At 38.7% G+C, this 18,486-nt stretch overlaps 1 protein-coding gene across 1 annotated transcript; it reads right to left on the bottom strand.

The window, feature by feature from the left end:
- Nucleotides 1-10,238: 10,238 nt before the first annotated feature.
- Nucleotides 10,239-17,606, bottom strand: rhcgb (Rh family, C glycoprotein b). Its single transcript, XM_010738865.3, has 11 exons — nt 17,274-17,606; nt 15,226-15,418; nt 14,669-14,819; nt 14,210-14,357; nt 13,934-14,100; nt 13,592-13,729; nt 13,254-13,390; nt 13,009-13,133; nt 12,772-12,845; nt 12,232-12,299; nt 10,239-11,541 (listed from the first exon to the last, which is right to left on the bottom strand). The coding sequence occupies exons 1-11, from the start codon at nt 17,494-17,496 to the stop codon at nt 11,502-11,504; spliced, it is 1,464 nt and encodes a 487-aa protein (XP_010737167.2). The 5' UTR covers nt 17,497-17,606; the 3' UTR covers nt 10,239-11,501.
- Between the last annotated feature and the right edge of the window lie 880 nt (nt 17,607-18,486).

The following is an 18,486-nucleotide window of genomic DNA, read 5'->3' as shown; positions in this document are numbered from 1 at the left end:
CAAAACTCAGTGGACAAAGTGACCCTGCCAGCTATTAAAATATATAATGAGCTTTTGTTCATTCAAACTCATATTTTATTTAACATGAAAATGTAAACGGCTCTTTTTTTTTTCACTAGACCTTTTGCAGATATATTTTCCCTGCACTTTCCAAAAAGGTTAAGACACAAAGCACAACAAAGTTTGTCATATTTGAAAATGTGGATAAAAAAACATGTGTACCTAAGTTGTTTACTTTAAATCAAGACGTGTCACTTCATACCAGGGCCCAGTTTTGACGATTAATCAGGTTTGGGGATTACAGGCTGTACTAAAGTTAGTCGGACCTCAATCAGTGTCCGACTGATCTGTGTCCGGAGTAAAACAACAGATGGACACACGCAGGGTCAACAGGGGATTATGTCTGTCTCTTGAGGAACCATGGAAACAAGTGAAACACTTAAAAGTGACAGAAAGAAAGTAAGAGAAAAGCCATTATGTCTCTTTAAAATTAATAATATTATGAATGATAAAAAGAATTAAACATTGTGACAGGTGAACACCCTGTGTTTATCTATTTAAATCTGACATTTATTTATATATTATTTTTATTGTTATTATTATGCTTTCGATATGTTACATTGATTGAGGAAACAATGTTCAGTAATATGATAGTGTTTTATTCAGTGTTATAATAATCAAAGCATAAAATGGCAACAACAAAAAAATAATGAAAACTATGAATTTGATCAATATACCATGTATGCCAACATTTATTTTTATTTAAAATCAATAATGATTTTTTTTATTTTAATTTACGGCAACCTTTATGCCTTAAAGTGTAAAAGCATCTACTCTTGAGATAGTAATAAAGATTAAAACTTTTGATTCAGTGGAAATGAAATGTCACAGCAGCATGAAGTACATGAACATTATGAACATCTGGAAAAAAGGTACTGAAGAGAATACTAAAGACGCAGTAAATTATACAAAAATAATAAATATAACAATAAATAATAAATAAAAGGAGGATGAAGCTGCTATAAAAAATGCAATTACAGTCACTTAAGTGTAAGGAGCATGTTAAAAAAAAAAACACCTTGTTTTCACATGTGCTTAAATCTAAATCATAATCATGTAGCAGTGGAGGCCAGTGCAGGAGTCAGCATGTTTTCAATCCATCCAAACACACAGCGGCTGATTTCAGTGATTAGTTCCCCTCTCTGGATGAATGGAAACCAATTACTGAAATCAGCCTCTGTAGAATCTGGATGGAACCAAAGCCCAAATGTTCAAATGATTTAAATAAAATAAAACCTTTTATACTAGGGTGATTTCCATCATTTAAAAAAAACATATTGTGTTTACCCTATACACTCATAACAGCCTCAGTGTCATGTCTTCCTTATGCAGAGGTAACTGCTTGAAGCAGCTTCTCGGGTTAAATACTTCTTTTTGATGAGTGTCTTGTGAGGCGGGGCAGCTGGTAAAAGACCTGTTGGTGAAGTCCCTACAGGTCAGCAGGGGTCAGGGGTCATGATGTGGACAGTTCCCTGGAGGACAATAAACAGGCTGGAGAGATTCTGAGGTCAGGAGCCATATGAGTCAGTCAGAGCCAGAGGTCAAGGGCCGCTAATTAAGTGGCTATTTCCTGCTATTCCCCAGTGACCACTGGACTCAGAGTCAGACAGGAAGATGCGTGAAGAAGTCTATTCACGGGAAGTTCATAAAACCTTGTTACGAGAAACAATTAGTGACTGGAACAACAGAAAATAGAAAGGAAATAACAGCAGGTTCACCTCCCGGGAGCTTTTTACTGAAGGAAATAAAAATCTGAAGGTAAGATGTAGAAAAAATCTTGTAATAAAGTCCCATATTTTAAAGATTGGACTTTTTAAGATTTAGACTGATATGCAAATAAACACTGGTGGAAGACTTTTAGTTAGTAGAAAAGAATTTCCACTTCAGAAGCAAGAGAGAGAAACACAGAAGCAGGACCTCGGAGTTAGGGATTCATACATTTTGGAGGGAAAGTCGGTAGAAGCTGTTTATGCATTTGTAACCACTGAATGAGCCTATGTGTATATGAACCTTTAGCATAAGAATGGAGATGGGGCCTGTGAACTCCTCTGACACTGACCTTTCTCCCATGATGTGAATAGTATCACTCAAGGGCTGTCCGGCAGCTTTTCAACCAAACCCGAGCCTTGCCCTCTCCTAAACTCCTAATCAGGCTGATTCAATGTGTCCTACAAGTTTTTCCTCACCACCCACTCTACTACTGCTCCTTCAGAGGAGTCGCTTTGCAAGCCATTTACTGGAGGCGCGCACACACTCCACGCAGCCCTGCCTCTGGGCCCCTGCACTTTGGGAAGTTAGAGGAGCTGGTTTGAAACAACAGGGGGCCCTTTCACCTTCCACAGAGTCTGGGTCTTTTTTATAATCAATTGGTTCCTCCCCTAAGGAGCTGATGCTTAATCCAAACTGGATTTCTCAAATAATTAAAGTGTGGAAGAACTGAAATATGTAAAAAGAAAAACATATCCTAATTTTTTTTTAAAGCTATCAGCTGATTTTTGAACACGACAACCAGATTTGATGTAAGAAAATAAAGACAAATAAAGTTCTACATTTAGCATTTTTTAAATGTAATAAGTAATTTTGGAGCTTTCTGGTGTAGTACTGAAAGGACAGCACCAAGTAGAAACTGATCACCCCTAAATGAAACTTACACACCATCCCCAAGCTTAAAACCTCATGTATCACCACAAAATGATTGTATCATAATAAAACACTGTCTTCCATTAAATAATATTCATATTATCCCAGAATAATCCATTCAAGTTCAAGTTGAAGAGGTCCTCTAGTTTGGGGGTTCGTCTAGATCACGTCTTTACACGTTATGCAGATATATAGCGAATCAATACACCTTAAATTATAAAACAAATCTCACATGATCCATGTTCCATTTGAAGGTTTTTTAAAAGAAAAAAAAACAGATTTATATTTTTGCTTCTTGTAAGTGGTTGTTTCAGTTTACTGGATGTTAATTTGCTTTACTTTCTTTATTAACGACATTACATCAGTGTTTACAGCCAAAGTGCCTCCATTGATTGGTGCATAATAGCACGAGTGCAGCGTACACCGCCTCTTGTTGCAGCTCATTCTCGGCCTGTAATATAGTTAATGGACAACCGGTGTAATGTAGTGCAGCTCCTCTGAGAGCCAACCTGTACGAGATCAGTGTGCTCTGCTCTGTCTGTGCACTGCACGCACATAAAGGATGGTCAGGAGGGGCTTTAAATGGGATGTAATAACACGAATTCAAAATAAAGAGACACAGGTTGGTATGATTTGATAAAATTTTCATTATGACGGCTCGCCAGTCTGTGAAGTTGGGCTACAACTGGAGTTATAATAACTAATAATGCGAAATATGTATATGTATAACCACAATCTAGGCCTGTGTGTGTATGTGATTAAATATTTTTGTTTCTTTACAAATAACGACCCCTTCCTATTCTTTGGTTTACATTATATTTATTATATATTATATATTATCTATATATATATATATTATATATATATATATATTTATATATATTATATATTATATATATAAAAAATATTTACGGTATTTTCAGAATATCTTTCGTGAGGCGTTATTAAGAAAATGAGATCTTGTAAAGTGCAAAACGCTGTCACGATTCAAGGCGATGATTTTAAGCACAGGAAATCAGTCCTGACATAAAGGACAGGCCAATTAAATCTCAATCTCAAATAGGCGAATAAAAAGAAAAAAAAGGTTGAAGCCTAATTTTAGATTCAGATGAAAGTAATCAATATCTTTAAAAATACTTTTTTTTTTTTACTTAAAGCGAATTTACAGTCGTTACACACATTTTCCTTAGCAGGCTGGAAATGATCCTGAATACAAACCAAAGTACAAAACGTTTGAGTTGACGTTAAAAGTTGAAGTAAAAAAAATAAAAAAAAAACATTCATGCAACTGCTTGACTGGTTAACCTCATCCCATGTTTCCACTCTCTTCTTTTTCTTATTTTTGTCCCTCGCTATCTCATTGTCCTCTTACATTTCCATCTTCCTTTTTTATTTTCTCTTTGCTTGTAAGATACTTTAAAATAAAATAAAATAAAAACTCGCTTTAAGATCTCTTGAATCCACCACACAGTCCTTATATGTTACACCTGAGCTTCTCTGCATCTTGTTGTCTGTGCACCTTGATTAAAAATGCCATCTTAGCACAGCAGCCTTTCAAGAAGTTTTCTTCCTCTTTAGACAAAGGATTAAAAAGCAGCTGATAATCTGAGTGTTGAGGGTTTTCCTGCTGCACAGGCAAAGAAACTTGGTATCTGAACCTGTAAAGGCTTTTATTTGTTTGTTCTGTGTCCAGTATAAAACTAAATGAGTGTGCGAGTGAAGAGAAGAAGATTTGTGTGTGTCTGACTCTTTATGTGCTTTTTGTCACATCCCTGTCCATGCCGCCTGTATATGTGTGGACAGCATTCAGTGTGAGATTGACATGACTGCTGGCTTTATCCTGTCCTGTATACGTGTCGCCCTTCACTCTTCAGAGTGTGGTTTACATCCAGACCGTCACAGGAAGACTAGAGATTTTCTTGCTAGAATGTAAAATGTCTTCCAGAGACAATTAGGTTAAATTTCCAAAATTCACATCTGAGCAGACGCAGTGTGACGAGGGGATCTAAATGAGACAATCTAAGAGTATTTATTTAGACAAAGAAAATTGAAATGCATGTCTGTTTCAAAAAGAAAAAGGAGGGGATAAAGAGAGTGGTAGCATGTGAGAGAAAGAGGGATGAGTCCATATTGAGACACAGTCGGCGCTGTGCGCATGCTCACACGAGGCGTGGAAAGGCTCATCAGAGCTTCACACTGTGAGGGTTGGCATTTTTCAAAAAGCCACGTGAGGATGCAGCCGTTCCCTTCACCCACAAATCTGTCATGACATGCTGGTAGCTCGGCCGTGATTGGCTGAGGTTGATTTGAGTCAGCAGTCAAAGGTGAAAGGTAAAATGTAGCATGGCTGCTGGTAAATGGTACTTGGCCGATAGCTGATCCTCTTTGCTTATACAGCAAAATGATGTGTATATATGTGCATATTGAACCACTGTTTAAATATTAACACAATATTTATCTGGGCTACTTTTACTTTAAATCCACATTCCTCAAGGAGACATACAGAAGGAATAAATGCAATAAAATCTAACCATTTGTTTTTATGGTCCTCATATCTTGTCACAGTCATTTCTAACGGTCTCCCTGAGGTCTTTGGGTCCATCTCTGCAGGAACTCAACGCCACATTCCAACAGGCTGATTTTAGGGTGATTTACCATTCCGCATTCATATGGACACAAGGGACTTGAACCGTGTCTGATGTGTGGCTGCTGTGTTAGCCTTTGACCCAACACTGTCTGGAGGGCCACAGTGACAGAGAGTCAAGGTCAAGGGGAAGGGGGATGGGGATGGGGCGTGCCTGAGGAGCATCTGACGGGTGGAAGGGCTCCATGTCTGGGAGTGCAGAACCCAGACAGTCCCAGACGTCTATCTGAGGGGAGACAGTGTCGTGTGTGAACCCCTTTAGATCCCCACGTCCTACCCTGTCTATTCACACTCACCTCCGTGGCCCTGGAGGGGGAAATAGGGGCCGCTGATGTCTAGGGTACCGGCGGGGTGATGGTTCCCAGGCTGGATGACGAGAGGCACAAATCTGAATATCACTAATCCTTCAGATAAACACAAACCCACAGCTTTAAATTCCTCTTTTAATTCACAATCTGGTCGCTCTATCTCAGTCGTACAGAATGATTTGTTTTTACCTCTGAGTTTGTAAAGCTCTCTACGACAAACTATAACCACATCTGTGAATCGTTCTTTATGATTGTGATGGTTTTTATCCAATATCTCACTATCTCTGTGTATAAATAGATAACTGGTAGTTATTTCTAAATCTTAATCTCAATATGCGTCTATACAAATCCAAAGACACACAAATACAAGACAACATACAGGATATTCTAGACTTGCACTTACCGCACACAGCATATTAATAGACTGAATCAGATTTCCGATTTAATTGATTGACTAGAGTTCATTTAATTTCAAAATGTCGAATGTGTAATGTACTAAATTGTATTTATAACATATTGTGCATTTTTAAATACTGAATTTAGTTATTCAGGACACTGGGACATGGTGCTTTTGAAGGGCCTTGTCAGAAACAAGCAGACTAAACATCATTTTGAAGACATATAAATACTCTGCCTAGAATTATAATTTGTCTGTTCTTACAGATACAAAAATACTTGATTAGAAATTATTTGAAATGTTTTAAAAAGCTGAACTGCTGGGCAAAACTACATCACCATAGAGTCATTTTTTCCTGTGGTATCAAGTTTCCACTATGTGTAAGTTGGCATGTTGGACTAGCTTTTGAATTAGTTGTGATGTCACAAGATCCTGCTTGTACGTACACGTCTTTAATTGAGATTTATCATGAGCACAGACAAACTTTCCTCCTTCTGCAACTGAAAAAGCAGCCCAGTGTTAAACCCTGCACATACATTGTTCTGCACAGCGAGGCTCAAACAACGTAAGAATAAGAAAAACACAGTTTTGGACGTTAAGAAGCATTCTGAATGCAGTATTTTTTTACATCCACCCATCTATTATCTATAACAGCTTATACTCATCAGGGTCACAGTGGAGCTGGAGCCTATCCCAACTATATATTTTACATATAATAAAGTGTTTTTACATTGTTGGACTAAGTCAGTAAATCATCTGAGTACTTCCTGCACCACCGGGCTCACATGCAGGCAAAGACACCAGCATGGTAGATCTTTACAGGCTGATTGAACTTGAACTTGAAGCAGCTCCCTCTATAGGTAATAAACAGCGCCACTTTCATAGTAGCAGAAACCATCTAGGTTTAATATGCCCCCAACCCCCCTGTTCACTGTGCCAACCAACATAACCTGCCATAGACGCATACACACACTTATCCACACATACGCATACACACACGGTCACAGATATAAGGACCCCCAGACCTCCCGGGTGATCCGCAGTGGAGCGTGTAGCCACCTGTCAATCACCAGATCTCAGCCGCCTTAAGAGAGACATTTCGTCTGGGACAACGGCAGCCCGTCCCTCCCCATACATTCTGCCTCCCCTAGCAACCATCGCCGGATGACTGAGGGGCTTTGTCCCCTCACAACAGGAGTCCACCATTGAACCTAGAAGCCTGTAGCAACCAGAATTAGAGGGTGCCAGAAAGGGGTCTTTTCTGTGAAACGGGGGTGAAAGCTCTGTTCTTGTCCCTACGTCTGGGATTCATATCAGGGGCCTGAATGGCGTCCCCTCCTCCTTTTAAATGCTGGTGTAACGGAGCGTATGAAGGGGCTAGCGGTGAGCGGATAGGATCATGGTTAATCTGCTGTTCCTCTCCACTGTGGTCCGATAGGGACACTTAAGCAGCCTCTGTGGACAGTCAGTGGTGTGGGGAGGCCTGTGGATACCTGGGGAAGGCAGAGCTGGAGGTTCATCTGTAGGTTGCAAACAGAAAGGAACAAAGTGATGGGCAGTGTTGGAAGAAGTGCATGTACCAGTTCAACAATATACAAGTAGTCCTCTACAAGTAAAAGCCTTCATTCAAAGGCCTACCTAAGTGAAAGTACATCAGCAAAATGTACCTTAATTATCAAAAGTTAACGCACAGACCCAGCAGCAACATGATTTCTGTGCCTGATGTGTAAAAAGTGCAATATTTCAATATAAAACAGCATAAAAGGCCTTCTCAAGTAAAGTACGTGTACCTCAAAACTGTACTGCTGCTTTCAATCTGTGAGTGGGTCACAATATAAATCAGGAAAGAGAACAATGTTTTGTTCCACAAATTTAAATGTATCTTATTATTTTCGACTTTTCTATATTTCGCTCTTTGTTTGTGAAATAATTAATAATTTGACCTCTTGAGACCTTTATCTTAAACAATGATCTGAGATATTCAGGAGGGAAATCATTCTGGTGGGACCGCAAACAACTCATAAACATCTATCCCAACCAGATACTGCTAAAAAGTATATTTATATATATACATATATATACATAGCATAAAAGCATAAAAATACCTACTCAAGTAAAGAACACGTACCTCAAATTTGTACTGCTTGAGTAGATGCACCTAGTTACTTCTCATCACTGAGGCCCGAACTAGACACTCTTGAAAAGGTTGGGGGGCCAGTACATTGTTTATTACAAGCACATTACGTGTTTTTTAATGAAACATCTCTACCTTTGTTACTTTTCTGCACTGGTGATGGTGGTGAGAAATTATGCTGCTCAATAAGTGCCAGTATTGGGCATGAAAAAGACAGTCAAGATCTAAATGTTCAGAGAGGTTTTGGAAGTCAGATGCACCTGCTGGGAAGTAACCTTTGGGGGACACTGAGGCTGTATAGAGTACAAGCTTGAATAGTTTATGAACAGTTCTATGGACTTGTGGTTGCTTTCAATAGAGACTTTTACTGCTCGCTTTATAAGGGAGCGAACATGGATTCCTGAATAACTCTCTAACCGCTGTAAATCCTCCCAACTGTAAAGTGAATTCAGTGGAGTTTTACTGCGGTGACTGACACATACAGTATCTGTAAACTGTGAGATTAAAACAACCCAATGAATACGCTCACAGGCAACGTAATCAGCATTAGACATATGACATTGTTTTCTTAGGATGATGGTGAATAATAAGAAAACAAAAAGCCAGAATCAAGTGCTCTAACACGACCTCCCACGTTGTACACTGTGTTCTGTACATTTTACATCGCCATGTATAGAAGATTACAAACTAATCTCAACCTACAAACAACATCGCTGGCGTGCAGAGAAAACATGCTTTTCCTGGTATGTTCTTTATCATTAATGAGCGTCTCCACAGCCCCCCGTATGGGAGTATGTTTTGTGCAGCTCCCATTCTAAGCCCTCGTCCTGCTCCCTTTTTCCCACCCTCTCCTTCCCCTCGACCTGTCAATCAAAGATCATGATTGAGCCCGGATGGCAGGCAGTCAGTCATCAGCAATGAAAGTGAGGCCTCGTTCTCTGTCTGTCCCTCCCCCTTTTCATGCCCCTTTGCCTCCTGAAGTTTTTCCACCTCACCTTCTCTGTGGCCTCTCAGCCCCCCCTCCCGTCCCCTGCTGTCCCTGTACAGTTTGTGTTTTCCCCTGTGGAAGTCACATCTGTGGTCAGCATCTGTCCAAAGGAGGGTAAACTTCTTCAAACATGGCTGTCATGATGCCATAAGGCTGGGCTCCCTCAACCTCAGAGGGGAAGGCCTGGTATCATTAATAAATAAGTCTGATTTAGTTTTAACAGGCCTCTGCATTTGCCCTTTAAGTGGCTGATGAATAAACATGAGTAGAGTTGGGGCGGGAACTGTATGGGGGTAGGATGAGAAGAGGCCCAGTGTGTGTGTATTGGGGGGGTATCGAGGGCAGTGGGGGAGCCTTTCTTCCCAGCAGGGCTGCATCTCGTTTAATTGGAGCACTTGTGGCACCATTACCTCCTTTACTCAAACACGTTACTGATGACAAAAGAAAACAGCACTAAGCCTGCCTTTGTTAGGAAGGAGACTGGACGAGGAGATGGATTCCTTGCTGCTACTCATGTGTGGGAATCATCCACACTCCCACCATAAACTGCTGCTGCTGCTGCCTTCGACCAATGAAACACGGCAGCCAGGTGGAGAGTAGGCAGAGCACGCATGAAAATTACAGCCGTCATCAGAAAATGATGGACAGAAATAAACTACGTTGTGAAATGACATTCAGTATTTATAGACACACCAGACATCGTGTTCCATTTATTAAAAGATTGTTTTTAAAATAAATAAATAAATCTAATCCGCATTTCCACCCATCGCTGTGCAGAAAACATTGCCAATATTCGGTGTGTGAATCCACAGGAATTCTCTCTATCAATCAATTTCAAATGATTGACTCCAGCATATGTGTGCAGCCCTGTCAGTGACCTTGTCCTTTTGCTACCCTTTGACCCGAGGACATGATGATGAGGCCGGTCTCTAGTTTGTTTTTGGTCATCACAAGGTCCCGCGAGAGCAATAAGAGTGTGACCTTTACCCTCAGTGTGACCCCACTAAAGACGGGACGCTAAAGTGCTTTTAGACGAAGGAAACACATTACCTCTCAGGGTGTTTATTGGTAAATCTTAACGTTCTACAACTGGTTAAATGTATTTACTAATATTTGTCCAATTCAAATAATGTAGACACAGAAAACACACAAAATCACATTACCATTGACAAACTTTTCACTTTTCATAACGGCATGACATAAATATTCTGTGCAATCATGAATTTACAAAAAGATAACATGGATAAAAATATGTGCTTAATGCACTTTAGTTTAACTCTTCTTTTTTTAGCATTTATAAGCAGTAAACATTAAAAAATGGTTTATAGTACACTATAAGGTAGCTGTGAGCATATTTTAGTATTTATTCATGTATTTCTCTGCAACTATAACTCATATTGTCAGCACTTATAAGTGGAGACTCATGTATAAAGAGATAAGAAATGATTAGTATAGTAAAACAGTATAAGAATACCTGCTGACAAATACTGTACATTAATTAACAACACAAACTTTTGGTGGGCTTACAATTACATTATAGTCTCTTAGAAACCATTTACTAAATGTTTATGTGGTGCTTAAAAATGCTAAGTAACAGGGTTGCCAAATATCTCATATGTCACAGCAACTTTCTCCAAAACAATTATCACAGCTCTTATTTTTAAAATAATAATCAGTAACACGATACATAACTCTCATTGTAAAAATTCTCAATGTTTTCATTGCATCTAATGCCGTGCAACTGTGCAACTATGCAAATAAAGCTGACAGCATGAACTTTGCAAAAAAGACACTAAATTTAAACTGCAGTCAAAAAAATCCCTATAGTGAAACTCAAGCTTCTGTGAAGCAAGCGTAATACAACACATGGTTTTAAATATTATATTTCTCCCAAAACCCTCCTTAAAGGAATTGTGATGTTCTCACAGTTATGTTTTAATCCAGCACTGATCCGATTCATTATATGAATTACAAGAAAAAATAAATAAAATAAATGTAGTTAATTTACTTGTCCTTCAATGTGGAAATGAGGCAAAACACTCCACTCGTACTAAGAAAATGTCCTTAATTTTACAGGATATATAATACAAATATTTGATTGAATATTAGTTGATTAGTTGAAAAAGTACAAATCTTATTCATCTGGCAGATGTTTCCACTCCAAACAAACAAACCAGGCTGAACAACCTGTTAATAGTCATACCACTGCATGAAAAATAACTGTTTTTGATTGGTGGGGAATGATTGTATCAATTTTTTTTTCTTCAGGAGAACAGTAAAATGAACAAACAAACAGGCATATGGAGACAGACATCCATCAGGATCCGGGACTAGTGGGTTGATTGTTCCATGGAGAAATTTGACTCCGCTCTGGAAAAAAAGAGCATTACATAATGTGTGAAAAACAATGATGCTTCATAGGAAAGTTGCTCGTGCTTAACATGTAAATATTATGAAATGAAATATTTTCAAATAAACAGAGGGTGTGTTTTATGTGTCTTTTTTTCTGTATGACCAGCATTAATAAAACAAAAAACATTTGGATTGACTGAGATTTGGCTTGTAGACATGCCAGTTTTTTAATAAATAGTATAATTTTTATATCCACAGTAAACATGACTCCTGTCTTCTGCTGCACAGCTTCAAGGTCACTTTGATGATCTGCACATGTGGAGCTGTGCTGTGAAAACCCCCCAAAACAAACAGCACAGGTGAGCTTCACCTGGAAGCATAAAATCTGCATCAGCATTTCATATTCTAGCTCACACTGAGTGATAGGGGACAGTGTATGCCTTGCGGTGCCATGCTGTATATAGCCGCATCCTGATCGTGCGTTCATACTGTATTCTATGAATAGACATTCCCAACAAAGGGCCAGAATTACAATGAGCCACATGGAGCTCCCGCAAATTTGAATCTGCTGCCACCAAGAGGACATTGAATGCAACACATTTCACATTAACAAAGGCACTACCTGTATTGTTTGTGTTTGTTGAGTGTGAGAAAAGTGTATCTGCATGACCAGAACACTGTTTTCTAAGGCACTCAAAGGACACTTACAAATCTTTGTTGTGCATGTGGTTGTTGTAATGAAGGGCTGGTGGGATGCTCTCTTCATCCTCAGGAAGCTGTGAGAGTTTTAATAAAATAATTCAGGGGGAGAATAAAAACCATGCAATCAACTAACAACATAAATAATTAAAGTATTTGTACTGTAATGAACTGTTTCTGTGTAAATAGAGGTTGTAGAATGGTGGTACATACATAACAAGTGGAAAAACAGACTCAGGGTAAAGAACACATGGTGGTAAAATGCTTTGAACAAAAATAGCATTATAAACTAAATTGATGCCAAGCCCACGCATTCAAAGTCTGTTATGATATTTATATACTGGTATGGTCTTATAGGTGTCTCTTGTAATATGTCACATTAGCTACATCACTCACACAAAATCATTAAAACATATACAATCTTTAAAATACTGCCATTCATTCTGTGCAGCTTCATAATTTCTGTGGGATGACTTGTGATTTGAAGTTGACTTTCTTGTCTCTGAACTGTAAAAAACCTCGTAATGGCTTTAAAGAATCGTCTCTCACCTCCCAGTAGGGCTCATCATCAAAACAATTGTCATCTGCAGGATCTCCCCAGATAGGTAATCTTAAGATACACCCTGAGAAGAATACAAGTAAAGTTATTATCCCAACACACACAGTCCCTCATCCACTGTGTGTTATCACAACCGTCTTATTCACACACAGAAGTGTCACAGTTATTTACATACACACTGTATATTTTCAGTTATATAACTGAAGGTTGCGGCGCTTATTCCTCACCGACAATGATGCCTCCGCCTACACCGAAGCATATAGCCACACAGAGGCCTGCGGCCTGGAGACCACCCTGCCGTGTAGGCACCGTGTCTTTGAAAGCACCCTCAAAGTCAAAGGTGTTTATCAACCTTTAATACAGAAAAGGGAACTCAGACTGTTATACAAAACAATATATAGACTATTAATATTACTGGTTTACCCATTTATTTTAATTGAAGGTTTCCTGTTTGTAAGCAAGGACCACTCACCCTTCTTTTCCATAAACTGTCTCTGTTGCAGCTGCGGCAGTAATGGCTCCCACAATCCCGCCTATGACTCCAGGCATAGCATGTAGGTTATGGATTCCACATGTATCCTGAATCTTTAGATACTTCTCCATGAATGGCTATGGGAGACGTAACAGTTAAAAGTTGTTAGTTGCTTAGTCTTAGTTTTAGGATACACAGGTGACACAACAAAGATAAATGAAGGAAAAGAACATTTTTATATGATGGTAGTGTATTTTTTATTCAAATAGGTGCATTTTTGTAGCAACACACAATACTAAACTGAAGCTTATCTCATTATATGCAGAGAAATACCATACCGTGAGGAAGATATATCCCAGTGTGGAGATTATACCACAGCAGAATCCCACGATCAGAGATCCGTAGGGCATCAGCATGAACTCTGCTGCTGTCCCAACTGCAACACCTCCAGCAAGAGTGGAGTTCTGGATGTGAACCTGAGAAACATAAGTCAGGAAAGAAATGAGTTTGACCTTTACCAAGTGATACGTTCTCTGTATGCGCCCCCCATCACTTTAAGGCAAAATGAAGTTTGTTCAGGTGGGGCTCAAGTCATGCATGTCATGTTTGACAATTCAACAAGGAGATCTATTTCAGCATACTTTCAGCTTGACAAATAAACACGCAATGCTGGTTGTTACCATGTCAAGTTTTCCATGCTTCTGGAAGAGGCTCGAGATGGCCACAGTAGTGAGGACAGTTGAGGCCAAAGCCAGGTAGGTGTTGATGGCCGCTCTGTGCTGCCCGTCCCCATGGTCTGTAATGGCTGAGTTGAAGCTGGGCCAGAACATCCACAAGAAGAGGGTACCTAAGCAGAAAAAAAGTGTAGATCTTAAAAATCCCCCAGAGTACCCCCAGAAAACTAGGAAGTATTATGAAAGTAAAAACACATCATTATGTCATTAAATCCTACCTACCAATCATAGCAAAGACATCTGAGTGGTAGACAGAGCCCTGCAGACGACTGCTCTGGTCCAGGTTTGGCCGATAGAGCATCCATGAGATGGAAAGACCATAATAACCTCCAAATGTGTGGATCACCATGGAGCCTCCAGCATCTTTAGCCTTAGGAAAGAAAACAAGGATGTTATGAGGTGTCATAATATATACTACTAAGTTGCTGCAAGGTGGTAAAATTATGAAACATAAGCAAACAAAACAATGCTCTGTATGTTACAGTGGGCATCAGCTCAGTTTCAGAATTTGACAAACCTTAAATACACAAATCTGAGAAATACAGTTGGTGTATTTGGTGAGTTGTGGTAACTTCATCAGGTACACCATGAGATGTTCTCTTCAGTTTTATTGGTGCAGCTCAATATATGATATTTAAGAATACTATCAACAAACAGAACTACATTATTATTTCAACTTACATGTATGAGATCCAAGATTATAAATTCCTCCACAGCAAACAATGTGATCCCAAACAGAGTCAAGACCAGCAGCTGGACTGGACTGACTTTACCAAGTACTGCCCCGTAGGCAATTAAGCATCCTGCCACACAGAAGTCAGCATTGATCAAGCTGAGGAGGAGAAAAAGAGTTAGAATGTAGTGGATGAACAAGGAGATATGACATAATGAAACATCTGTACTGACGAAAAATGAGATGATGTAGCAATGATTAACTTTTATCCTTTTAACTTGTATCTGATGTATGTTAACACAGTGACTTGTGGCAGGGGTTCAACAGTGTCCTCACTTCTCATGAACATTAAATCTGTTTGGAAATCTTTACTGCATTGTCAGACTGATTTATCCTCCTTATTGTATATCCCTCTTAGTTTTTTTCCATGAAACTCAAGTACAGAAACATATTCCCAGATGGCCACAAGTGGGCTGTATACTTTCATCTCAACTTAAATAGAATATGAAGAGATCCTCATTGAAAATAAAATGATTAAGATAAGATATTAGAATCAAATAATTACTTTTCAACTCCAATTTTGATCTTCCCATCAGTGTAGTCCAGAGAGTGGAACCAGCCTTGCATTAGCAGCGCCCATTGGAGGCCGAATGCTGCAATGAGGAAGTTAAAACCCACTGCACCAAAGCTGTACCGCTTAAGAAATGTCATCAAGAAGCCAAATCCAACAAAGATCATTACATGGACATCCTGGAAACCTACAGGGCAAACGACAAAAGCAGGGAGAGATGAGGAGGATGATAGGATTTGGCAGGATGAATAGAAATGGTGAGTCACGAGTAGGGATATCATGTCAGGCTGTCTTTCATCACTGCACTATGAAAACAACATTTAGTTTTTACTGTAGCCCTTTCTGGGTGGAGCCGATACGTTCTCCACCCAAGCGTCTTAAAGACTCAAAGTAGAGACTCTCTTTGTGATTGTGATAGATGTCTATCAGAGGGTTGACACCCTGTCAGAATTTTCTGGTATAGAGATCCTATAAGAATGAATTATGTTGAAGAAGAGGATACTGCAAAGTTGCCTTTGCCTTGTTGAGATGTATTCTTGACATTGGTATATCACAGCCATAGCACAGCTCCTTTGTATTAAATTTTTATTTAAACAACACGCCACCACACTTGCAAGGGCAAAGGAGGGCATATTAGATAAGAAGGGCAATTCAGATGACTCAAGGACTGTGCTCTCTGATGAGATGTTGACATGTTATCACGATACAGAGCTATATTTAGGTACCTATGCAGGCACCATTTTCTGAAGCATGTCAGAGAAACAAGACTTTTAAATCCTTCAAAATCATTTTTGTTATAGCTTTCCCAAAAATGAATGCATTTAAACTGTACCATTAACCAGACATGTGTGTGTATGTATAATAAGAGAGAAATGAAAGAGAAAAGATGCCTCGATGGTAAGTGGCAATTAAATTTTCAGAGGAAGAGATGTGTTGAAAGTTTCAGAAACAAAGAAAACAAAAGGGTAAGTGAGCCTGTGCTTAGAAGGCTTTAGTCAAGCTATAATAATCATAAAAACACACACACACACAAAAGAGTGGCAACAAAGAGCTTCACCTGTCAGAAATAAAAATGCTTGAACCATTTCTGGAACATTCATCTTTTCTTTGCGATACAGTGAATATTAAAAACAAACAGTACGCTGATACCAGCATAGACCAGCCAGTATCACTTACAAAAGAACACTGTGACCGCCCAACACACCTCAGGGCACAATAGGTTCTCACTGCACTGTGAAACATTATAGTTTGCATAGAGATATTTACAACAGCTTAAATCATATATATTTTTACAGTCTAAGCTTCAGCCACTTAGACTGCCAATACTGATGGTGGGCATCATGTTAGATTATTTTAGATTAAAAAGTCCTGTGACTTTAGGACAAGGTCTTATCAGTGCCATGCAGGACATACATTTATCATCTGACATCCAACACCTTATCTTAGATGGCTCCATGACAGCCTGACACTCACACCGTGGGGAAGTGTACAGTACAACCACACCCATCGGATACACTCACACGCACCCCCCAAATTGCAGGCAACCATAAGGTTGCACAACCAAAATTAAACATGTTTTTATATGTACAAAGGGGGAAGCGTTGACATGTGTGCTTCAGTTAAACTGGAAATAAAAAGCCTGATGGGAGTCAAACCCCAGGGGCAATGCACACCTGTGAGTGTCAGATCCTTGTCAGCAATGCAGGAATAATCTGATCAACATTGTAAGTCATGCAGAAATATATTTTACTATTATGAAAACAAACAATGTGGAGCTAAATACTGATAAAATAACAAAACACAAAATTATAGATATGTACTGTATATATGTAGAAAAGTGGGGGCATAAAATTTAGTTAAAATAAAAAGGTATTTTAAGGTTGCTATTATTAACAAATTAACAAAATCTAGCTAGTTACATTGATTAAAAATAAAATGTTAGACATTTGGAAAACAGAGTATAATAATAATAATAATAATAATAATTATTATTATTATAATGAAGAAGAAGAAGAAAAAAAACAAATAAATAAGTTACTTACTTGGATATCTGAAGTAGAAGTCGTTCTCAGAGTCACTTGAAATATTTTTCTCTCTTCTGTACTCTATCCAGTGTGTATCCGATTCCTCGTTGTAACGAATAAAAATCCCAAACAGGATGATCATGGCCGTTTGCCACACAAAGCAAACTGCTGGTAGACTGAGACGAACATTTGTATTTTTTGTACGGTCGCACAATTGTCTGAAGCTTTGAACACAGCCCATTGTTTCAGGTTAGTTGTGATCTTTTGTAGTTTTGTTTGATTGTTTGATTTAAACAAATATATAAAAGTATAAAAGCTGTTAGACAGCTGAATTACTGAAGTTCTGCAAAAGTGACAGAGACACACACCTGAGCATCTTAAGGACAAATAAGGATGAGCAAAGATGGGTGTTTGCTTTAATTTGAGGACACTCCCACAGTCACTCCTTCCACTTTTGCGCTTGAAGTGGTCTCACTCCTCAGGTAGTGACGCATCTTAAGTTAGAGAAAAGCTCCATTACTTGATCCTTAATACAATAGAATAATTTAATTCAACATTTTCCATTTATTTTGTAGAAATCCACACAACAACTTAACGTAACATGTACCTGTACATTTTGTGGTAAATGACATAGAAAACTAATATATCATATTCTAAACAATGAATTATTAACTGAGATGTCTTGTGAACAGATTGTGATGTTTTGTTAGGTTACACACGTTGTAGTCCAGTAAACCACTAGATAGATCATGCCAGTTTATTGGAATCTCCTCCCTTAACACAAACACTCTTTGCACGACAGAGAAAGATCAACAGTATTTTTAGGTGAAGCTTGCCCCTATAATAAATATACAGACAGCCTTTAACTCGTCAGAGGGAGCGGATGTTCACCTCTCCTCTGTACAGGGCAGAATCTGTGAAGCATTAACTGTAAATAATGTGTATCCATGCTGGGCCCCATTAGAAAAATGCATGACAGGTTTCACTGACTCAGCGATCACAGCCGCTTAGCTCAAGGTTGAGACAAGATAAAAAAAAAATTTTTTTATACTTAAGTCTAAATTTCTTTGTTCTGAAAATTGTGAAATAATCAATCACAATTTTTATCATTTAAGAGTAATTAAAAAGAGGACAATTAAACTGGACTAATTAAAGCTCTGCAGTTCAGCAAAATATGAAAATACAGTCTCGTATAATAATTTACATCGTGGTGGGAAGATGTACATGTCAT

The sequence above is a fragment of the Larimichthys crocea genome, chromosome XXI (assembly GCF_000972845.2).
Source record: "Larimichthys crocea isolate SSNF chromosome XXI, L_crocea_2.0, whole genome shotgun sequence".
Classification (NCBI taxonomy): domain Eukaryota; kingdom Metazoa; phylum Chordata; class Actinopteri; family Sciaenidae; genus Larimichthys; species Larimichthys crocea.
The sequence above is the reverse complement of the archived record's forward strand: the minus strand, read 5'-3'. Positions and strand labels throughout refer to the sequence as shown.